This window comes from Mustela nigripes, chromosome 6 (genome assembly GCF_022355385.1).
Source record: "Mustela nigripes isolate SB6536 chromosome 6, MUSNIG.SB6536, whole genome shotgun sequence".
In the NCBI taxonomy this organism is placed as follows: domain Eukaryota; kingdom Metazoa; phylum Chordata; class Mammalia; order Carnivora; family Mustelidae; genus Mustela; species Mustela nigripes.
Genome location: NC_081562.1, coordinates 48,142,392 through 48,166,942, shown reverse-complemented (window position 1 = coordinate 48,166,942; position 24,551 = coordinate 48,142,392). Strand labels below are relative to the sequence as shown.

The 24,551-nt window shown below is 36.5% G+C and overlaps 1 protein-coding gene across 5 annotated transcripts in view; it reads left to right on the top strand.

The window, feature by feature from the left end:
* The window catches only part of NUP107 (nucleoporin 107), a 44,341-nt gene extending 20,869 nt beyond the window's left edge, over positions 1-23,472 (top strand). For all 5 annotated transcript variants that reach the window (XM_059402507.1, XM_059402509.1, XM_059402508.1 and 2 more), the window contains 18 exons: positions 716-794; positions 3,120-3,233; positions 5,283-5,373; positions 5,524-5,600; positions 8,010-8,069; positions 8,743-8,888; positions 9,009-9,057; positions 12,418-12,487; positions 12,889-13,007; positions 14,171-14,209; positions 14,530-14,680; positions 15,014-15,126; positions 15,917-16,019; positions 16,497-16,657; positions 17,423-17,548; positions 19,378-19,491; positions 22,781-22,948; positions 23,300-23,472. In XM_059402507.1, coding sequence (XP_059258490.1) covers positions 716-794; positions 3,120-3,233; positions 5,283-5,373; positions 5,524-5,600; positions 8,010-8,069; positions 8,743-8,888; positions 9,009-9,057; positions 12,418-12,487; positions 12,889-13,007; positions 14,171-14,209; positions 14,530-14,680; positions 15,014-15,126; positions 15,917-16,019; positions 16,497-16,657; positions 17,423-17,548; positions 19,378-19,491; positions 22,781-22,948; positions 23,300-23,407 — 1,888 coding nt within the window. In that variant the 3' untranslated portion in view covers positions 23,408-23,472. The remainder of the gene's footprint in view (positions 1-715; positions 795-3,119; positions 3,234-5,282; positions 5,374-5,523; positions 5,601-8,009; positions 8,070-8,742; positions 8,889-9,008; positions 9,058-12,417; positions 12,488-12,888; positions 13,008-14,170; positions 14,210-14,529; positions 14,681-15,013; positions 15,127-15,916; positions 16,020-16,496; positions 16,658-17,422; positions 17,549-19,377; positions 19,492-22,780; positions 22,949-23,299) is intronic.
* Positions 23,473-24,551: the final 1,079 nt, after the last annotated feature.

The window sequence follows — 24,551 nt, the reverse complement described above, 5'->3', positions numbered from 1 at the left end:
CACACCATACCCAACATTTAATTCAAGGTGGATCACAAAAGCTAAAAACCACACAGCTTTTAGAGGAGAACATCTTTGTGACTTGGGGATAGACAAGAGTTTCTTAGGTCGTGGGAAGCAATAATCAGGGAAGATTGATTGGACTTCATCAATGAAAAACCTCATTAGAGACATCATTAAGAAAATGAAAGAGAGCAAGCCATATACTGGAAGAAACATGTAAGGCTTGTAGCTGATAGAGAACTACAACTCAATAAAAAGATAATGCAGGGATACCTGTGTGGCTCAGTGGGTTAAAGCCTCTGCCTTGGGCTCAGCTCATGATCCCAGGGTCCTGGGATGGAGCCCCACATCCTGCTCTCTGCTCAGCAGGGAGCCTGCTTCCCTTCCTGTTTCTCTGCCTGCCTCTCTGCTTGCTTGTGACCTCTGTCTGTGAAATGAATAAATAAAATCTTAAAAAAAAAAAAATAGAAAAAGATAATGCAGTAAAAAAGGGCAAAGATTTGACAGATAACAGACAGATGAATGGCCAATAAAGACATGGAAACATAGTCAGCATCATTAGTCATCTAAGCTCAAATGCCTCTTTCTATTTAGCATTTTTGCATGTATTTCTGAGTTTGTACTCTCTTTTTCTTACTTTGACTTGATTTTATTTTCTTAAATAGACCTCCTAAATTTTCTCCTGTAAGAACTTCTTTACTTTTTCTTATAGGGAAAACACCCTGCATACCCTGAAACAGCGGCAGCTACCTTCTTACATAGGAAGTGTCCGTCCCCTTGTCACTGAATTGGTAAGTTTCTTTGAAATGAAAGTTGTCTTCAAGGATCCATGATTGTTTTTTATTTTATTAATTCATTTATTATTTTTATTTTAAAAGAGTTTTAAAAGAGTTATTTATTTATTTATTTGAGAGAGAGAAGGGAGAGGGTCAGAGGGAGAAGCAGACTCCCTGCTCAGCAGGGAGCCCAATGTAGTACTCAGTCCAGGGACTCCAGGATCATGACCTGAGCCAAAGGTAGTCGCCTAACCAACTGAACCACCCAGGTGCCCCCTGTAATTGTTTTCTAAAGTCTGAGAATTTTTATTCACACAGATCCTAGTTTTGGTTTCCCAAAAGTTTGCATTATACCTTTTAACTCTAAAGCTACTCAGTTACATTTGAATTTGACCAAATGTATTTGAACATATCTGTGGTCCATGAATTGTAAATTGTAGAAGAAGGTTCAGAAAGTGATTTCCCAGCTTTAAAAATAAATTAATTTTGGTTTTACAGTAAGGTTTGACCCTTCAACTGTAAGGTGATGATTTATGAAAGCTCTTTTATAGGGAGACTGGGTGGCTGAACTGAGTTGAGTGTCTGCCTTCAGTTCAGGTTGTGGTCCTGGGATCCTGGGACTGAGCTCCACGTCGGATTCCCTGCTCAGTGGCAAACCTGCTTCTGTTCACCTACCTCCCTGCTGCTTGTGCTCTCTTGCTATCTCTTGCTGTCTGTCTCTAGCAAATAAATAGATAAAACCTAAAAAAAGGGGGGGGAGCGCCTAGGTGGCTCAGTGGTCATGATCTTGGGGTCCTGGGATTAAGCCCTGTGTCAGGCTCTCTGCTCAGCGGGGAGCCTGCTTCTCCCTTCTTTCCCTCTCTCTGCCTGCCTCTCTGCCTACTTGTGATCTCTGTCAAATAAATAAATAAAATCTTTAAAAAAAAAAAAAAAAGGAAAGAAGAAAGCTCTTACATATAAAAAGCAGGGGGAAGAAAGCTTGACGTTAGAAAGGTCATTCCAGGATATGAGTAATAGGAATAACAGTACAATTGAAGAGAACAGGAGTCTAATTCCTGTAGAAATAAAGGAACAGAGCTTTGTGACAGGTGAAGACACGTGCACTAAATATTTATAATGAAAAGTGGGAGAAATAAGTAACAACTGGAAAAATTGATAGAATTCCATTGGGTACCAAAGTGATGTTGATGAAAATTGTTTTGGAAACTACTAGAAGAACTTGCAATAATCATAGCTAAATTACTTTGTAGCAAGCAACTAAAAATCATTTAATCTTAACATCTGAAAAGTGATTTCCTTCTTGGCAGAAAGAGACTGTGCTCGAAAACTGAATGATTGTATTGGTCTGCAGAATATTTGTGAAAGAGCTATTTTCCTTATTGTAAACTTTATTTTCTGAATCAATATTCATATTACTGTATACTTAGTAGCATTTGAAATGAGTCACATTAAAATAGTTTTTCACTTAAAATTCATCATGAAGATCACATGTGCTATTTACTGCAAAAGTGAGGACAATATGTTATCCCAAATGTTTAAAGGCACATTTTGTTCTATTTATGAAAAATAGTAGGTGGGAATAACTGTTTTAGGTGGATTTTATTTACTAGAAATCTGTTCTTAAAACTTGTTTTATTGGACACGGTGTGTTTTATATGGTCTTAGTTCCATAGTGGGTTCTCTTCTCAGTATGATCTCAAAGTACCAGCTAAGCATTTTCAAGTTACAGAATGTACTGTCGACTCCCTTAGTTTTCCTCTGGCTCATTCTCCATCTAGGCCTCATTCTGTTTTGTTTTTAAGTTTTTTTGTTTGTTTGTTTTTTGGTTTTTTTTTAATTTGACGGAGAGAGACACAGCAAGAGAGGGAACACAAGCAGGGGGAGTGGGAAAGGGAGAAGCAGGCTTCTCAGTTCCAGGACCCTGGGTTCATGATGTGAGCCAAAGGCAGAGGCTTAACGACTGAGCCACCCAGGTGTCCTCAATTCCGTTTAGAATTAACTTGGTTGTGTAATTGCTACAACAGGGTACAGCTTGTGTCAGCTGGAATGATAAGTAGCATTTTTAGAATTGTCTGGCTAGGCTGCTGTAGTAGTGTTACTGCCTTGCCTGACTAGACCTGTACCTTTGTGGGCCAACAGAGTTTGTTTTGAATGGGCAGCAGATAGTTGTGTGTCTCTCTGGAATACCTGTGATATTTTCACTCCTTTTGTTACTTAACTAAATTGTAAAAAAAGTTATTTCAGTATATAAACTCAGGAGATTTATCATCTCTTGGTGATACTCAAAATATATGTAGGTACAAAGAATTTATCATTGATTTTTTTTTGGGGGGCATATAGGACCCTGATGCTCCTATTAGACAGAAAATGCCCCTTGATGATCTGGATAGAGAAGATGAAGTCCGATTACTCAAGTATCTTTTCACTTTAATCCGTGCTGGAATGACAGAAGAGGTAAGTCATATATCCTGCTGCTTCAGTTTCAAAGTCATAGACTCTTCAAGTTGGAAGGGATCTTTGTGACCACCTAGTTTGTCTCCTCGATGCAATCATCTCTTCCACAGTATTTCCCTGGGAATCATGACCTGAGCTGAAGGCAGAGGTTTTAACCCACTGAGCCATCCAGGTGCCCCCCTTTATCTTGTGTTTAAAATATGCAAGTCAATAGTTTTGATACATTGCATTATTTATTTTTTTCACTGTAGTAAAGTATAACGCAATTTGTCATTTTATTTTTTAGAGATTTTATTTATTTGACAGAGAGAGGTACAGTGAGAGAGGGAACACAAGCAGGGGAAGTGGGAGAGGGAGAAGCAAGCTCCTCACAGAGCAGGGAGCCCGATGCAGGGCTCGATCCCAGGACCCCAGGATCTTGACCTGAGCCGAATGCAGATGCTTAACGACTGAGCCACGCACATGCCCTAAAATTTGTCCTTTTAACCATTTTTTAGTGTACATTTCAGTGCCATTAATTGCATTTACAATTTTATGAAACCATTACATCTTCCCTCAGCCCTTGGTAACTTCTGATCTACTTCTGTCTCTATGAATTTGCCTATTCTAGCTATTTCATGTGAGTGGAATCATGCAATATTTGTTCTTTTGTATCTGATTTATTTTATCCTTCCTTTTTTAGATAGCATATCAAAACATTTTTCCATGTTACTACATAGCATTTATAATTTTTAATAGCCACACATCCAGAATGATGTTTGGGGGAGGGTATTCTATAACTGGTTATATTAATTGGGTTCTCTAGCTTCAAGTGATAGAAACCCAACTCAGGTTATTTACAAGGGAGGAATTGATTGGTTCGTAGAACAGGGAAGTATAGGGGGTTATATTTGGTTTTAAGCAGGATCCGGGGACTCACTAGGATACCATCTCTTTCCCAGGCTCTTGGCTCTGTCCCTCTCTGTGTGGCTTCATTCTCAAGAAGCCTCATGTCACTGATGGCCAGCAGCCCCAGGCTTACATCCTTTTGTCAGTTAGCATTTCCAGCAGAAGGAGTATGTCTCCTCCTCAGAATCTCTAGCAAGAGCCCTGGGAGTGATTCTTGTTAGGTCACATCCCTAATCCTAGAGTTCAGAGGTGGAATCATAGGATCTTACCTAAACCATATAAACTAAATGGGGAAGAGACAGTTCCTAAAGAGGTGATGCTGTCTATCTCACTGGTATGTTTCGCTGATTAGTCTAAGTTCATCTGTTTGGTACAGTTAACATAAATATCAGTGGGCTGAATGAGCACTAGGGCCTTGTCATTATAGAGACTGGTTTTCATAATACTTTTGCTTAGATCAGTGGTCATATCAATCTCTTAAGCCCCATTTGTCTCTAGTGGAACTAAATCCTTGTAGGCACCATGGGAGCCAATTAGTAAGCCCCAAACCAAAAGGATTATTAGGGAAAGAAAGAAAGGTGGAGACCACAGAAGAGACATGCTTGCTGGTGGCAAAATAAATTCCAGTACTAGTTGCCTACATTGTCCTTTGAAATAATTGTGCTTTAAATTATCTAATCCTGAAGTATATTGCTTATACTTTTATTTATTCATTCATTCATTCATTTTTAAAGATTTTATTTATTTGACACAGAAAGAATACAAGCAGGGGGAGCAGCTGGCAGAGGGAGAGGGGGAGAGGGAAGCAGTCTCCCACTAAGCAAGGAGCCCAACATGGGGCTCGATCCTAGGACCCTGGGATCTCAACCTGAACCAAAGGCAGTCACTTAACCAACTGAGACACCCAGGCACCCAGATTTTATTTACTTATTTGAGAGAGAGAACACAAGTGGAGGGGAGAGAGAGAGAAGCAGGCTCCTGGCTGAGCATGGAGCCCGATGTGGGACTTGATCTCAGTACCCTGAGATCTTGACCTGAGCCAAAGGCAGATAGATGCCTAACTGACTGAGCCACCCAGGCGCCCCTGCTTATACTTTTCTTTAAGTCACAAATGCTTTTAACTCTGGTTATATGACTGACTGCCCCTTTTTGTTTCTGAAGGCACAACGACTCTGTAAACGTTGTGGTCAAGCATGGAGAGCTGCAACACTTGAAGGCTGGAAACTCTACCATGACCCTAATGTGAATGGAGGTATTTTAGTAGATTTGATTCTCAGAATGAGATGATATATTTAGCTTAAATGCCAGTCTTTATGAAGCATAGCTTTTGTTTTTAGAAATTGTTGAAATAGGAGTTCTCTATTTTAAACTGTAAATTTTTATTTCTTTTACTGTTTTATAGGAACAGAATTAGAACCTGTTGAAGGGAATCCATATAGAATCATTTGGAAAATAAGTTGTTGGAGAATGGCAGAAGATGTAAGATACAAGAAAACCTTTATTGATACTGATTTTTAATTAATTGCAAGCCTGCTGATGGTGCTGTGAAACATTTAGAGTGGTAGAACACTAAGGTTTCTGTTTCCAAAAAAAATTTTTTTTTTTTTTAAAGTAGGCACCATACCCAGTTGTGGGGCTCGAATTCACAACCCTGAGATTGAGTTGCATGTTCTACTAACTGAGCCAAGAAGTTTTCAGAAAACTTCTGATCACATTGCCTGAGCCAGGCAGGGGCTCATTTTCAAAAAAAACTTCTGATCAAATTGAAGAATGGGTTGGGAGGTTTAACTATTAACCAGAATTATTCAGACACTAAGTACTAAGAATTAAATACTGATAAAAAGTAAAAATAGAAAGAATGTATCAAATGAATTCAGAGAATAAGCATTTGGGCTAAATCTGGCTTCCCAGGGAAGAGAATTGAATTGCAGTTTAAAAAATTACTAGGACTTGAGTTGTTGGATATGAAAAGAAGTGGAAGGAATTCTTGGTAGGTTATGTAAGTTGGAAAACCTAACGGAAGGTGGTAGGTCTAGGGCTATCAGGTTGGAGCAGAGGGCTCATAAAAGGAAATAGAGTCAGTTCTGTTACCATACCATATGACCTGTGCTTTCCTAAAAAAAAAAATCACTGCAGCATGCAAAATTTTGCAGAAAACCCACAGGCCTTTTGGGGAAAATAGAGTTTCGAGCACAGTACTCAAAAACCATCGGCAACACATCAAAAGATAAAAACTTAAGACCCTGTTAAACAGGAAATACACAAATGTTACAGTAAATATGGCATTTTACTTTGAAAAAACACTGAAGTTTACTTGTGCATTTGAGTGTCAGGGCGTTGCAGCTTGTGAGTTACTGTGAGGTGTAGAAGGAGGTTAGCTGAAATTAAAATGAAAATTGTAACTCTTGATACGGATGGAGTTAGCTTATAATATACCTAATGAAGTGAGGTGGCAGATAGATGTTTGAGATATGTTAGTTTTGTGTATTTATAACTGCCTCCATTCAGCTCGGTGTGGTTTTCTGCATTCACCTAGTGTTTCTTGTAGATGAAATTTGTATTATGAGAAATTGCATTATGTTTATGTTGTTCCTTGATAGATCAGTTGCACTGGAACAAATTCACATTTTCAAAACCAGGGTTGGAACAGAACTAATGGAAAAGATGATTGAAAAAGTTAAATTAAGAACAGGCATTGGGGGCGCCTGGGTGGCTCAGTGGGTTAAGCCTCTGCCTTTGGCTCAGGTCATGATCTCAGGGTCCTGGGATTGAGCCCCACATCAGACTCTGCTTGGCAGAGAGCCTGCTTCCTCCTCTCTCTCTGCCTGCCTCTCTGCCTACTTGTGATCTCTATCAAATAAATAAAATCTTTAAAAAAAAAAGAACAGGCATTGGTGGTCCTCAAGTGTTTCTCTAAAGAAGGAGTATATATCATTGATAGTAGTGAACCATCAAAACTTTGAGAGCACATGGTAACAGTGCTTTAATAAGATTAACATGATAGTGAAAAAAAAAATAGGCTTAAAAATTGAATGGACCAAAGGCTGAGAAACTAGTTAGGAGCCTGTTGGAATTATTTAGACACTAAGTATTAAGGGCCTGTCCTAGGATAATATTGATAGTGGAAAGGAAGGAACAAGAGTGGTCAAAAGGGTGATTGGAAACAAAGGCAGAAGAGGATTCAGGTAAACAGTGAAAGTCTTTGAAGTCTTATTTAGATGATAAGAAAACAGGAAGTGCCATCAATAGAATCTGATAGTAAAATGAACTAATTTGATAAACATAATTAGTCCTGCTTAGGAATTAAATGCAGACTGATAAAAGACAGGTCCCAGGTGCCTTGTTTTGATGTTCTGTAAGTATCAAGTAGTATTAGGCATTTAGGAGCTTCCTAGAGGAAAACAGCTACTCCAGATCTATCTGGAATAAAATTGAACTATGATAAATTTAACTATGATCTTTCATCCTATATTTGAAATTGAGATGATTGATTTTTCCTGAAGATTTCAGCACTGCCTACATCAGCAAACCAAGGAGTCCTTTTTTTTTTTTTTTAATCTAAGATTTTATTTATTTATTTGAGAGAGAGAGTGAGCCAACATAAGAGGGGGAAGATCAGAGGGAGAAGCAAACCCCATGCTGAGCAGGAAGCTAATGCAGGACTCAATCTCCAGGATCATAACCTGAGCTGAAGGCAGTCACTCAACCAACTGAGCCACCCTGGCGCCCCAAAGGAGTCCTTACTGCCCCACTAGATCTTTAACTAAAGTTTAGAAACTATCAAGTGAATAAATAAGGCCATTTAGAAGACTTATAAAATTCCAGATTATGAAAAAATGTACATCCTTAGAAAAACAGTATTTCACATTTATACTCCTTGTATTTCAGGAGCTTTTTAATAGATACGAGAGGGCAATTTATGCAGCTTTAAGTGGAAATCTCAAGCAGGTATGTAATCTACTTTAATTCATTTTTCTCCTGTAGATCAAAATCAGATACATAGTCTAATATTCATATATAATAAATTTTATAAGCTTAAGCTACTTTCTAAGAGTAGCAGTGACAGCAAAATCATGAAATAGAATAGTGACTTGAGTTGCTTAATTTCATGTATGCCATACACCAAATGATGTTTTAATAAATGGAACCAGACTTTAATTTCTAAGAATTATAAATTTAATTCCAATATATATGTATATTTTTTTACAAAACACATTTATTGATGACTTATAGTGCCCCTCGGTTTATACAGAAGTGTACCACTGAGGCATAGTGACTGTTGGGATTGTTCTATGTTTGTGTATGTGTGTTTCTTACAAACGCTACCACCCCCTGCATTTTATAGCTATTTGTGTGTGTTGTAATAACTAGTTGAAACATCATCTTACATCCAACATGGAAAATTGATGCCATTGTGAACTGAGTATGGAAAAAATCTTAATAGTTAAAACTTTTTAAAAGATTGGTATGAGTTGGGTAATGGGCTGTTTGGTATGTATATTACAATCCACTATGTTTTATGTCATTAAAATGACTTTATAGTCCATATCAATGGAAGTCACTGCTCTCCCCACCCCTTGTTGACTATATATGTGTTTCTGGTTTGGTATGGGGAAAAAAGCTGCTTCCCGTCTGTGACACCTGGGAAGACACAGTGTGGGCCTACTTTCGGGTGATGGTGGACAGTTTGGTAGAACAGGAGATCCGGACATCGGTAGTGAATCTGGATGAAACTGAAGAACTCCCTAGGGAGTATTTGGAAGCAAAGTGAGTTTGTTCTTTTGTTTTTTGTCTTGGTGATTTGCAGTATGCTCTGTAAAGTTTTATTTTGTAGCCCTTATTCATATTACTAATATTGTTTTATCCTTTCCTATTTTCTTTTTAAAGTTGGACCTTAGAAAAGGTATTTGAAGAACTTCAAGCTACTGATAAAAAGGTAAATATTAGTAAGAACATTTTAGGATAACTAGAATAGGAAACAATGTTATGCTGTTGTGCCACGTATCTGAAAAGCAAAAAAATAACCTGAAACTGTTATATTTTCTCCTTTTCCTTATCTCTTATCTAAATGAGAGACATTTTTTTTTAAGATTTTATTTATTTATTTGACAGACAGAGATCACAGGTAAGCAGAGAGGCCGGCAGAGAGAGAAGAGGAAGCTCCCTTGCTGAGCAGAGAGCCTGAAGTGGGGCTTGATCCCAGGACCCTGGGACCATGACCTGAGCTGAAGGCAGAGGCTTTAACCCACTGAGCCACCCAGGCGCCCCTAATTTCTCTCTTTTTGAAAAAGGAAAATGTTAATGGAAAATGAACAAGACATTTCCTAGATCTTAAAATAATCTAATATTTTTAGGTAATATTCTCATAAATAATTTTAAATAACTGAAGTATGTAGCAAAATAATCCAAAGATATAAATAAAATCTATATAGTATAAAAGCTATAAAGTAACTTCCTCCCAACCATTTTATGGTTATTCTCATTCCCCAGAGATGATAAAATATATAGCTATATAGTCTTCTATATCTTTCTCCTTCTCCATAATCTTACAAATATGTGTAAATAATGTAGCTAATTCTGAGATATGATTTTGATTTTTCTTGTTGTTTTTTTTTTTTTGCATCATATTACTTGCATTACTCTCCAACTTGGGAGGAGTGTTTTGTCTTTATTAACTTTTTGAGAGCGAGATTTCATGGAGGGGTAGGGGCAGAGGGAGAAGGAGAATCTTTTTTTTTTTTTTTTAAGATTTTATTTATTTATTTGACAGAGAGATCACAAGTAGTCAGAGAGGCAGGCAAAGTGAGAGGGGAAAGCAGACTCCCCGCCGAGCAGAGAGCCCGATGTGGGGCTCGATCCCAGGACCCTTAGATCATGACCTGAGCCGAAGGCAGAGCCTTAACCCACTAAGCCACCCAGGTGCCCCGGGAAAGAGAATCTTAAGTAGGTTCCATGCCCAGCGCAGAGCCCAAGCATGGAGCCAGACACAGGGCTCAGTTTCATAACCTTGAGATCGTGACCTGAGCTGAAATCAGGAGTCAGATACTTAACTGAGCCACCCAGACACCCCAACTATTTGTTTTTTGTTTTTTGTTTTTTTTTTTCTTTTAATGATACTTTCTCCAAGTTAGGGGATACAGATTTAGGGTAACCTGACCTATTCTTTTTAATCATTTCTCTTTTGATGTATTTAGGTTGTTTCTAGCAGTGCAGTGAACATTGTTATATACATATATGCTTATCTACTAGTCCTATTTTAGGGTGTCCTAAAAGCAGGGTTGCTGAAATAAAGAGTAGATATATATTAAATTAATTACCTGGTTGTAGCATTTAATTCATACTCCCATAAGTAATTTATTAATGCAGCCATCTGCCTGCATTCTCACCAGTCCCAGATGTCACACTTTGAATTTTTTGCTAATGTATCAGATTAGGTGGGAAATAGGAACTTGCTGTTCTGCTCTTACTTCCCTGTCTATTCATAAGGCTGAGCAAGTTTTCCTGTGTTTATTGACCATGTGTGAATTTCCTATTCACATCTTTTACCTGTTTTTCTGTTGAGTTTTATCTTTTCCTTTTTACTATGTATAACTGTATAGTAAAGAAATTAATACTTCTTCTGTCAAGTATTTCTTACCAGTCTGTTATTTTGTGGAGATTCCAGCTAATTAAAAATAAAACAAGTAAAGGAATAGATATACATATTAGAATTAGGAATTATATTTACATATTAGAATTAGGAATTAGATATATGTATTAGAAAGAGGGGAATATTTACATATGATGAAAGTATAAATCTAGAAACTCAATTTACTAGAAACTCAGTTACTAGGATTCATAGAAGAATGAGAATTTTTAAGTACCTAAATTCAATACAAAGTTACCCCCCAAAATCATAGCCTGTCTGTATTTTTCACAACTAATTAGAAAAGGATTTGGTGCTCCCCCCAAAAAAAGTCCCATTAAATTATTGACCAAAGCCATAATATACATAGGAATAAAATTAACTAAGGGTTTGAGGACTTTCAAAAAGAAACTGTTGAATCTTATTGGAAGACATGAGTATAAATAGATGTACCATGTTCCTGGATGAGAGGATTTGATGTAAGCCATTCCAAAATTAACATAGAAACTTAATCTTTGGGGGATTATTTCTTTTCTTTCTTTCTTTCTTTCTTTTTTTTAAGATTTTTATTTATTTATTTGACAGGCAGAGATCACAAGTAGGCAGAGAGGCAGGCAGAGAGAGAGAGAGGTGGAAGCAGGCTCCCCGCTGAGCAGGGATCCTTATGTGGGGCTCGATCCCAGGACCCGGAATCATGACCTGAGCTGAAAGCAGAGGGTTTAACCCACTGAGCCACCCAGGTGCCCCTGGAGGATTATTTCTAAACAGAATTTTACAAAAAGAAGAATAAATGAGAATGGCAAGATGGCAAGAAAACTTGAAAAAGAATAATATGCACTAGTTGCCTTACTTAATAATAAAACAAAATAATTATACAACAAAACAATATGCACTTAACACAGGAATGAATAAATAGATCAGTGAAACACAGACATTGTTATTAGATCCAAATATGTATTAGCACTTATAGATGACAGAGGTGATTTTTCATTTCAAAGGAAGAGGGATTTATTTACATACATGATATGGGCATGATTGACTTTCTGTCTGGAGGAAAACAGCTAAATCCCTACCTCATGCCACATTTTAAAGTCAGTTTCAGATAGAGCAAAGATTTGAACGTAACCAAGAATGAATGCTGCAAGAAAAGTTAGATAATGAAATAAAAAATTAAAACGTGTTTGGCAAAAAAGAAATAAACTATTTGCTTCCAAACAGTGCAACAGAAGGTCACTTATAGTTTTTTCTACTGTCTAATCACTATTTTGGTGGCTTCTGTTATGCATGGTGCCCTTTGCAGAAGAGAATACAAAGGAATGCTTTCAACAACTGCTCTTCGTTTTTGGAGAAATCTTATAGTTTGTTTTGCTTAGGTTACGTGTGCCCTTCCTTTCTGGCTCACCATGGAGTGCCAGAAGAACAATAATAAAATATAAAAAATGAAAGTAATAATATTCAGAGATTAAATTGTTTTAACACAATTCTCTGCTTTCAACGATTGTTCAGCTTGAGTATATTCCAAAGACATTACTTTCTCAAATTTGTTTTCATCTCCTAAGACCCCTCATGTGCAACTTTTCTTGTTTCAAAAGTTGACCTTTGGCTTACTAATGAATACATACTAAAGAATGATCACTGGGAGATTTATGGAAAATGTAAAAATTTTTTCAGAGAGTTTTGGAAGAGAATCAAGAACATTATCATATAGTTCAAAAGTTCCTTATCCTGGGAGACATTGATGGTAAGATACTATACTTTTGTTTTGCTTTCTATGAGTTCTTTGTTTCCTTTCTTTCTTTTTAAGATTTTATTTGAGAGAGAGGGAGAAAGAGAGCATGAGAGGAGAGAGGTCAGCAGGAGAAGCAGACCCCTGCTGAGCAGGGAGCCCATTAAAAAGTTATCAAAACAGTACAGGACTCACCGCATCTTTTAATCTTTATATCAGCCTATTTGAATGCAGCTATTAATTGTAAGATAATAGAGCTTGAATTTAATCCTGGGTATGTTTTATATGGGGGTTATTAACAATGAGGTAGTGATTTCATAGTACTATAGGAATACAGTAAATATCCTGAGTAATGTTTATTTCTATTCTTTTGGTCTTTATTCCTATTACTGAATTTTTGCTTTGATGTCTTGTAGGTTTGATGAATGAATTTAACAAATGGCTTTCCAAAAGCAGAAACAATCTACCTGGACACCTTCTCCGCTTCATGACTCACCTCGTTTTGTTTTTCCACACTCTGGGACTACAGATCAAAGTAAATAAAAAAGAACAATTGACTGTCCTTTGCAAGGGTGATGCTGTATGCCTCTCATCAGGAAAACATGCTACTTTTTTGTGGGGTGTTTTGTTTTTTGGTTTTTGGGTTTTTTTCCCCTAGAAATGGTGGTAAGGGTGCAGAAGTCTTTTTTTTTTTAAGATTTTATTTATCTGAGAGAGAGAGAGAGACATGCGGGGAGGGGCCAGGGGAGTGGAATGAGGAGGGAGCCTGACATGAACCCCAGATATGAATCCCAGAACCCCAAAATAATGACCCTGACCTGAAGGCAGACCCTCAATCGACTGAGCCACCCAAGCGCCCTGGCATAGAAGTCTTCTAGACAGTCTTGTATGGTCACTCAGTGATAACTCACTGTGGATGACCCTTTAGGGCTCTAGTCTATGGATGCAGAATACCAGTGGGGGTTTGTGTGTGTGTGTGTTAAGTAATTTTTTAAAACGATTTTATTAACACACGTGAATGTGCTGAGGAAGGGACAGATAGACAAGCCAACTCACCACTGAGCAGGGAGCTCAGTGTGGGGCTGGATCCCAGCACTTTGAGATTATGACAGGCTCTGAAGTCAGATGCTCATCCAGAGTGAGCAACCCAGGTGCCTTATGTGGTTTTTGATAAATTCATAACTTTATCCTCATCAGTACCCAGTTCTAAATCAACCCACCAAGCTAACTGAACAAGACTACTTTTTCTATGTGAGGTTTCAAACCTTTGTTTTCTTTTTTCTTTTTGTTTCTTTTTCCTAAATGATGGTAACATTTAGTACCTATAGGAGGCAGAATGATAAACAGTAGTTGAAAGTTTGGACTTTGGAGTAGAATCCTGGGTTTGCATCCTTACTCAGCAGCTTCTAGTATGTAATTCTGGGTAAAATAAAAACCTCTGTAGTTTTTTTAGTTTAGAAACTCTTAGTTTCTTCCTCTGTAAATTGTGAACAATGATAGTAACTACTCACAAAGAGTTATGGAAGGTTCATTTGGGCAGCATATAAACTTTGCTAAGCACTTAGCCTCGCATGTAGTCATTGCTCCATGGTAAATATTAAAATCATTCAATCACTTAGTAGAATTTTTATTAGATACCTTGCTGGTACATATAAGCAGTTTTGTTTATAATTGAATTATATCCTTTTTTCTATAAAGGAAGAAGTTTCCATTGAAATTTTAAAGACCTACATACAGGTAAACTTTAAGAATCCACAATTTGATTGTTTTTTTTGTTTGTGTGTTTTTTTTTTTTTTGGTGGAAACAAAAATCAGAATGGTGATGTTTTAATGCTCAGTGGTGGGGAAGTCATCAGAATCTGTAAGAGATCTTTTAATTATCTTAAGTATATTTTATTTAGAATTTAAAATCATTCTGTTCAGTAGAACAAATCCACATCTATATGAATCTTTCATTAATGTTTGAAATTTTGAAGTGAATTTTTTAAAAAAACACTGCTGATCCCAGAACCTGTTGTTATTATTGACATATTTTGATCTTTTTCTGTTTTTTTTAGCTTTTAATAAATGAGAAGCATACAAATCTTATAGCATTTTATACCTGTCATTTACCTCAAGACCTAGCTGTAGCCCAGTATGCATTATTTTTGGAAGGTGTTACAGAATTTGAGCAGCGCCACCATTGCCTGGAACTGGCTAAAGAAGCAGGTAAAAATGGTTGAGAACTTTTTGTTGGGTTTCACAGGCAAGTTATCATTTTGGCATTAGTAACACTTATCTTTATAGTTTTAAATCTTCTCTTGAGAGAAAAAGAATGAAATTTTTGATGAAATTCTGTTTTAGGAATAAAATAACTTATACTGTAACCCATGTAGAATATCCCTGTTATGGCATTTTCTTTTACAATTTTATAATGTCTTTCATATTGTACACATATTTTTATAGAATTTTAATTCCAGTTTACCAAATCATTGTGACTGTTTAGAGAATATTAGTGTAAATGATTAATTCTGGTTTTTGTCTCTTAAAAAAATTCCTTAGATTTGGATATTGCAGCTATAACAAAGACTGTAGTCGAGAATATCCGAAAGAAAGATAATGGTGAATTCAGTCATCATGACGTGGCCCCAGCCCTAGATACCAGCACTACTGAGGTAACATAAGGGGCAGGGGAGTTGTATGTGTAATTCCTAATCCCTCTTTGGTGGCTCTTTGGTGAACTTCCTCCTTAACATACTCTGCCTCCTTTCTTTAAGAATTTTTCTTTGTCAGCCAAAACCTTTTAAATTTTAAAATTGGCAGCAGACTTAAGGTCTTATGTAAGGGATTTAAGTTACTTGCAGTAGTATTGTGTTAAAGGAAGCTTTATTGGATTATTGGATTATTCTAGACACTTGATCAATCTCTAACTCTTTAAGTAGTTTACTTACCCTATTTTCAGGAAAAAAAAAACAAAAACAAAAAACCATTTTAGAGTAGCCGCTAAGGAATCACCTGGTTAAGTTGGTGGGACATAGAATACTTAATTTCAGACTCATACTCCAAGAAGTTTTTTGTAATTTTTTCAGGATTTTTTTTTTTTTTAGATTTTATTTATTTATTTATGTATTTATTTGTCAGAGGAAGAGAGAGAGCAAACTTACAAGCAAGGGGAGCAGCAGGCTCCCCACTGAGCAAGGAGCCCAATGTGGGACTCGATCTTAGAACCCTGGGATCATGACCTGAGCCAAAGGCAGACGCTTAACTGACTGAGCCACCTAGGCATCCCTTTTTTGTAATTTGAGTTACTAAGTGTGAGAAGAAACTAAGGAAAGCTAGATTCTTTCATAATTTCATATAGCTTGAGGGATGATCATGTTTACTAGATGTAAGTTAATTCTACTAACTAGAATATATTAGAAAAAGGTACAATCAATGTTTCTTTTTTTTCAAATAAATGAATAGGAGGACCGTTTAAAAATTGACGTAATTGACTGGTTGGTATTTGACCCAGCACAGAGGGCGGAAGCACTTAAACAAGGCAATGCGATAATGAGAAAATTCTTGGGTATGCTTTATTTTAATATTCTCTTCTCAGGCTTTTGTTCAAACTTATATATTCTTAAATTTTTGTTTTGTTGTGGGTTTTTCTTTGTTTTTCTAATCCTTCCGGTGGAGGGGGGCAGGTGACAAAACAGCCATTCTTATATATCAGGTCTAGTATAATGAAACAAAATTAACATTATCATTGTCCTAATCAGTGTTTATTATAATCTCAAGGCTTTGAAAAATGTAATTGCCTTAAGACACAAAAGTTGGTAGAAGCAACTGCATTAAATGAATCCTTTTGTGACTTGACCCACTGAAATAAGGAAAAAGCCTGGCTATTAAGTACAAAGAATCACCCATACCTTTAATAAAACTACTTTGGGACTCAAGATGTTTACAGCTGACTGTAAAGGTTGCAAACCAATTAATTTGACTCCTTTAGAAACCACCATACAGCAATTCACATATATTGAAAAATTGTGCCTCTTTTTCACAGCATCAAAAAAGCATGAAGCTGCAAAAGAAGTATTTGTGAAAATTCCTCAGGATTCTATAGCGGAAATCTATAATCAGTGGGAGGAACAAGGAATGGAAAGCCCACTTCCTGCCGAAGATGATAATGCTATCAGAGAACATTTGTGCATTAGAGCTTATTTGGTGAGCCTATAAAGAAAATCACAAATGTGTCTACCTTCATGATTTTTCTGATTCACTCTCAGACTTTGAACTGTTCATCCAATAGTGGTGACTGACTTTTTATCTTCTCTCTCTTGTGACTGTGGTACTGATTGATCCACAGGAGCATTGAGATCATGATCCGGCCTTCATCAGCATAAGGTTCTAATTCATGCTAACCGACCAAGAACTTCACTTCATAGAGTGGGTGATGTCTAAAACTTAGTGTCCTTGCAATTCTTTGAATGCTTGTATCAACTTTAGTGTTTCTTTGGGGGAAAGGGGTCAATAACCGACAAAGGCGAAACAATTAAATTTGTTATACCTAAAATAACAACATATTCATTTAAGATGCTTTCAACAAAAAATGAAGTGATTACATCAGGCTAGGTTCTAGGGGACATCTGTGGATAGCAGTCTGTCCTTGCCCTGTAGAAGCTAATGGGCTAGTGAAGAAGACAGACAAGTAAACATCACAAAGTGGTAAGTGTCAAGATACGTATATGACTGGACTGCTTGAGATAGGACTAGGTGCCAGAAAACACAATATACATGTACCTTGCTGGTGTTCACCATTTGACAAAATATTTATTCACAGTGGTTTTTTTGGGTGCAAAAAATAAATGTTGAACAGTTCTGTTTCTTGATGTTGCAAAATTACTTCTAAGAACCAGATTTTAAAAGCTCTGTAGAACATACGGAAAACTTGTTTGTTTCGTATTTTTTATATTTTATTTTACATCTTAGGAAGCCAATGAAACCTTTAACGAGTGGTTTAAGCATATGAATTCAGCTCCACAGAAACCTACTTTGATACCTCAAGCAACTTTTACTGAGAGAGTGGCTCATGAACACAAAGAAAAGAAATATGAAGTAAGTTGAATTTATATAAGACCTATCTATTGCACTTTAAAAATACAGATCACATTTTTTTTTCAGATTTCTTTTTCTAATTTTGATTCCAGTACGTTAACTTACAGTGTTCTATTAGTTTCAGGTGTCCAAAATAGTGATTCAACACATCCATACATCCCCTAGTGCTCATCACAAGTGCACTCCTTAATCCCCATTACCTATTTCACCCATCCCCCAACCACCTCCCCTCATATATGGACAGACACTTGGACTGCTTCCATAACTTGGCTGTTGTAAAGAATGCAGTAAACATAGGGGTGCGTGTATCCCTTTGAATTAGTGTTTTTATATTTTAGGTAAACTCCCAGTAGTGCCAATTGCTGGTCATAGGGTAGTTCTATTTTCAACTTTTTGAGGAACCTCCATACTGTTTTCCACAGTGTCTGTACCAGTTTGCATTCCCACCAACAGTGCACAAGGGTTCCTTTCTCTCTATATCATCACCAATATTTGTTGTTTCTTGTGTTTTTGATTTTAGCCATTCTGACAGGTGTGAGGTGATACCTCATTGTGGTTTTGATTTGCATTTCCCTGATCATGAGTGATGTTGAGCATCTTTCTTGTGTCTGTTGGCCATCTGTTATGTCTTCTTTGGAAAAATGTCTTTTCAGGTCTTCTGAATATTTTTTAACTGGTTTATTTCATTTTTTTGGTGTTGAGTTGCAGAAATTCTTTATATATTTTGGATACTAGCCTTCATTGGATATGTTATTTGCAAATATCTTTTTCCATTAGTGGGTTACCCTTTAGTTTTGTTGATTATTTCCTTTGTTGTGCAGGTTTTTATTTTGCTATAGTCCCAATAGTTTGTTTTTGCTTTTGTTTCCCTTGCTTCAGGAGATATATCTAGAAAAGTGTTGCTATGGTCAATTTTAGAGATCTTTACTGTACTCTCTTCTAGGTTTTTTGTTTTTGTTTTTTTTTAAGATTTATTTATTTTATTTGAGAGAGAGAGTGAGAGTGAGAGTGAGTACAAGTGGGAGGGGTAGAAGGAGAAAATCTTGAGCAGACTCCCCACTGAGTGCAGAGCCTTTTGCTTTGCAGGGCTTTATCCCACGACCCATGAGATCATGACCTGAGCTGAGACCAAGAATTGGGTGCCTACAAGTTGAGCCACCCTGATGCTGCTCTGTTTAGGATTTTTATGGTTTCAGGTTTCCCATTTAGGTCTTTAATTCATTTTGAATTTGTTTTTTGTGTTTGGTGTAAGGAAGTGGTCCAGTTACATTCTTTTGCATGTGGCTATCCAATTTTCCGAACATCATTTGTTAAAGAAACTGTCTTTTGCCATTGGACTATCTTTCCTGCTTGTTGAAGATTAATTGACCATATAACTGTGAGTTGATCAGGTCATATTTAAAGAGGTAATTTCTTCAGCAGTTCTATTCTTACTGTAACAGGTGATCTTTCTGTTAATGCTATTTGAAAAAAAGACACCTGTTAGTTTTCTGCAGCTTATTAACCAAACATGAAAATTACCCTCAGGTGACATTAATGTCCATTTATGAAGTTAACATTTTAGTGTTTTATTTCACTGCAGTCTGTTGATTATTTTTGTATTTGGCTGACTAAAGTTAACTTTATTTTTTTTAAGTTTTATGTATTTATTTAAGTAATCTCTGTACTCATGTGGGGCTTAAACTCATGACCCAGAAATCAAGAGTTGCATGCTTCTCAATAAAGTGAACTCTTTAGAATGATGTTCCATGTAAATATTCCTGTATGTACTTTTACAAATACATTATTTATTGGTTTTAGTCTGTTAATGTCTTGTGTTTGTTTTGCAGATGGATTATGTTATTTGGAAAGGACATTTGGATGCCCTGACTGCTGATGTGAAGGAGAAAATGTACAATGTCTTGTTGTTTGTTGATGGAGGGTGGATGGTAGATGTTAGAGAGGTAAGCTCTGTACATTGTATATAGATAAAAAAGTAAAAGTCTATTTTCAAAGGTTCTTTCTCTAAGTAGAAGCACCTATGGATCTTATATATCCTTTGTTCTTGTAACTGAACATCCCTTAATTTAAACCTAGACTGAAAATAATAACTAGGGAACAGAAATCTTGGACTATTGAGTAAACTTATTTCTTCAGATTTAATGTATTCATTCAAGATACTAAAATGTAACTTTTTAAAATTCTGGATCTAAAAATTTAATTGTATTTGCATTCAATTCAATTTAAGGATACAAAGATAAGTCTAGTAGCCATGACCCTCACCTCTGAGCTATCCATTTAAATGACCTTGGTGGGGGCAGGCAGCTTTTTTTAAATGCTGGGCTCCACTGTCAGAGATTCTGATTTAATTGGTCTGTGATAGGCCTGGATTTATTGGTTTTTGGGTTTTTTTTAATCTGCTGGAGAGCTTAAATGTATATCCTGGGTTGAGACTAGTTACAAAAGTACCTAATGCCATAAGAAAAGCACAGATTAAGTATTTTGTGAGTTCGGGAAAAGAAAACGTTGGTTTTACCTGGAAGAGGTTTAGACGGGGTACTTGAAAGGTATAGTATTTGATTCCTAAAAAATGATGTCGAAGCTGAGTGAGTAGAGGGGAAAGGAAGGATACTGAAGGTAACTATCATGTTAGTGAAAAAATACAGAGGCCTGATCCTGTGGTTTAACAGAAACCTTGAGTAATCAGCTTTGCCTCTGCAGACTTCATGATCTGTTAAAGGGGAACTGTGTAAATGCTGGATTCTTGAATATTTGGTGCAGCATTTTGAACAGAGAACCTAGAATGCCCTTTCCCCGATAGCTATACGGATGGCTTTCCTACCTTCTTCAGTAGTATGCGCAATGTTCTCTCTCTAGAGACCCTCCTCATTCCCCAGCCCCAGCCACCCTGTATCACTTTCTTCTTATCCTGCATTGGTTTTCCTTGTGGCAGTTACATATAATGTATAATGTATATTATTTGCTTGTTGTGTGTCTACCTCCATTAAGATGTAGACTTGATGAAGGCAGCAACATTGTTTTCTTCATTTCTCTGAATTTGGCACTTAAGTTAATGCCTGGAACATAAGAGGCTTTCAGAAAATGTTTGGTACATTTAGTAAATGACTGGGGTGAACGCACTGTCTTCATATTAGAGATACCTGTAATGTCAGTGCAGTTCAACTCCTGTGGGCAACACATACCAGTTAATGAATTTTTCTCACATGTAAGGCCCTACTGTATGTCCCTAATGGAAAGAATGTTTTAATTTTATACATTTACAGGATTTTTCAAAGCTTTTGTTCATTCGAATGACAAAAACAGCTTAGGTTGTGGAGAGCAATTGATTTTCTTTTCCTTGTGGCAAATTGCTGGGCCCATCAGGCATAATTCAGGACAGTTGGTAGCCTTCAGTCTGCTGGTGTGGGAAGCCATTTGAGTTAGCAGAACAGATTACTAGTAACACCCCTTTGATATTTGGCCAGCAACAAGACCTAGAAGAAGCAGGGGGCCAGAATCCATCCTGTGAGATCAGATTACTAATAGACCTGATGCTACTTTCAGGTGATAAGAGGTCTGGGAGCGAGGGCTGCTTTGCCTCCCTAGCAAGGGGGGCGAAAGACGCCCTTGGAGTACAAATGGAGTGACTCAGAGGAAGTGCTCACATTCTTAACAGGCTCTGGGTGGAAACAACTAATGTGAATTATGAGTAAGACCTTTGGTTTTAAATCCACCTCTGAAGGTAGTGAGTGCCTATTTGAGAAATAAAATAAAAGTGCTTTCCCTTTCAAAGTTAAGAAAACACAACGCATGCATGCATTTTAATATTTACTGTTAATATATTTATATCTCAAAACAAGACTGAACAATTGATAGTAATTTTCCCTATGTGTGGAAAACTGACCTAGATCAGCCTAAATTAGTACAAATCACTCCTTGGTAGAATTACCACATACATTTTTTTGCTCCACTTACATCTGCTTTTGAAAAATGCTTTAGCAGCTTAACATAGTCTGTCCCATGAAGATACTTACACTGATTAATATAAGTTGTCATAAACAACAACAAAAAGTTCCAGACTTCTAAGAAGGTAAATCCACTTTTTAAAAAAAATTTATTAGGGGGGGCGCCTGGGTGGCTCAGTGGATTAAAGCCTCTGCCTTCGGCTTGAGTCATGATCCTAGGGTACTGGGATCGAGCCCCACATCGGGCTCTCTGCTCAGTGGGGAGCCTGCTTTCCTTCCTCTCTCTCTGCCTACTTGTGATCTCTCTGTTAAATAAATAAATAAAATATTTTTAAAAAAAAATTTTATTAGGTATTTTATTAGGCTTTTCTAAAGACCAGGTATTCAGCTTGTCTTGTTCTCTGTTTTGTCTTATGCTACGAACTCTGTGGATTTCCTTTCTATTTTTTTTTTTCTTTCTATTTTTAAGATTATTTCACAAAGGTTAAGGCTGGGTTCTTTTTAAATTATTTTAATGATTTTTAGATTTCAAATTTGTTGCAAGAAAACGTTTTGGGTACATTTCTGTACTCTTACTACTGCCCACATAATTTTTTAGAAAGGCCCATATGTACTTCGAAATGCTAATTGTTTTCTCCACATTGTTTTTCTCATGTATCTGTTAGTTCTGTCTCATTAATTATATTATTCAAATCTATGGGGTCTTTTAGTTTTTCTATTTTTGAAAAGTTATACAAAGGAATCATAAATTCACTTTGCTTAAAAAGAGTTTGTGGTGACATTGTCCCTCCCTGTGTGCCTCTCCCCACCTCATGACCCTTCTCCCCAGCAGCAGTCACCACGGTCAGTTTATGTCCTCTCACATGTATTTCCATCTGTACACATCAAGGGAAACGGTGCTTCTTTTCTCTTCCCAGTTTTGTTCCAGTGGTATTTAGTCTCTCTTACGGCTTTAAGCATGTTTTTATTCAAGACATAATAGATATTAGAAATACAAATTTAAAAAAAAAAAAAAGAAAAATATAAATTCAGAAGCATTTTGTTTTTGTTATCAGACCAGGGACTCCTCTGTATTAGGTTTTGTTTGCCTTCATGCGGTTTTACCAAAAATTGTGTGTCTGTCATGATTAAAATCCTGCCTTGTTTTATTTTAAATGGGCATCATGAGCTTTAGAGAAACCCCATTAGCTTCTACCTGTTGTATTTTGGTTTTGATTCAAAACTTGGGTTTTTTATAACAATATTTACCTTAAACTTTTTAAAATGACAACTTGATGTCCAACTATAGGATGCTGAAGAAGACCATGAAAGGACACACCAAATGGTTTCATTGAGAAAGCTTTGTCTGCCGATGTTGTGTTTTCTGCTTCATACCATTTTGCATAGTACTGGTCAGTATCAGGAATGCTTGCAGTTAGCAGATATGGTCTCCTCTGAGCGCCACAAACTGTATCTGGTAAGTTCTGGAGCATTTACAGTTTTAAATTTTAGTGATTTGATAAGCTCTGTAATAATATTTGATTTTGTGAGATGTGTTTACATTTTTGAGATGTTCTTAGATTTTCTTAACATAATGGTCCACTTCTAATGTTTGTTCTTTTTTTTGAAAATACATACATATTCATAAACACTTAGAAGTAAATAGATTGGCTCAAAGAAATAGCTTTGAACATAGTGGCCCTTGGCTATATAAATCTTAAAGAGGAATTTCTTATGTTAAGCTAATCAGGTTGATTAAATGACCATAAATTCATATATTCTTCCTTGCTCTCATTCTTAACTTTTTTTTTTCTTCTCTTAAAATCAGGTATTTTCTAAGGAAGAACTAAGGAAATTGTTGCAGAAGTTAAGAGAGTCCTCTCTAATGCTCCTAGACCAGGGACTTGATCCATTAGGATATGAAATTCAGTCATAATTCATCCACTCTGCTAATTTCTATGATAAATGGAGTTTCTTGTAAAATACACATATTTGTAATTACTGGGTTTTTTCTTTTGCATTGTCATGGGAATAATGAAAATTTACACATTTGCATTTTATATTTTTCAGAATATTATGATGATACTTTGAAAATTTAATGTATTATATGACTATTTCCCTGCATTTATTAATAAAATTATATAAAAATTAAAATTTTCTGTTCTTACAAGTTCCAGAATTACCTCTTATGTAATAAGAAATTAAGTTTCCTGTTATCCTACTTTTCTCCTGTGAGCATAAATATGCTGATATCTTAAAATTATAAAGAGGATGAGAAGTAGATTCATTTCTAAATCAGGTATGTAATTTCTTATAAGATTTAGTGGGTTTTGGGGGGGGAGGGGATAAAGATTTTATTTATTTATTTGACACTGAGAGAGGGAACAGAAGCAGAGGGAGTGGGAGAAGGAGAAGCAGGCTTCCTGCTGAGCAGGGAGCCCAATGCGGGGCTGGATCCCAGACCATGGGATCATGATCTGAGCAGAAGGCAGACGATTAACAACTAAGCCACACAGGTGCCTCATAAATTTAGTGTTTTTTAAATACTACAGTTAAGATGAATATAGCAAGAGTTTTGTCTAATATTACGCTTTTGTTTTCTTTATTTTGGAAACATTTCTTTTTTATTAACTCATTCAATAAACTGGCTACTAATTAAGTTAGATCTTATGACGTCTTATCATAGTATCTGGTACACAGTAGGCACTGACTAAGCTGGGAAATACAAAAATGAGTGGAATCTACTCCAGCCCTTCTAGTAGGGGTTATACAACAAATACCTTTTTTAAATGCCGTTAAAAAAATGCAAGTAATCTGCGCAGTAAGACACTGTCACCAGCTAAGAGGGCTCTGAGGAGGTATCATTAGAGCTGCTGTTTGAGTAATGCACTGAATTTGCAAGGGCAAAGATAAAGCACAAGAAGAGTGAGGGGCTGCACATTGGGAAATCAGTATGAGCAAGGCCCAGAAATGGTAATGCATAGCATATTTATGAATCAGCAAGAATTTTCTTTCTTTCTTTCTTTCTTTCTTTCTTTTTTTCTTGAGAGAGATTGCGTGCAAGAATGGGGAGGAAGAAA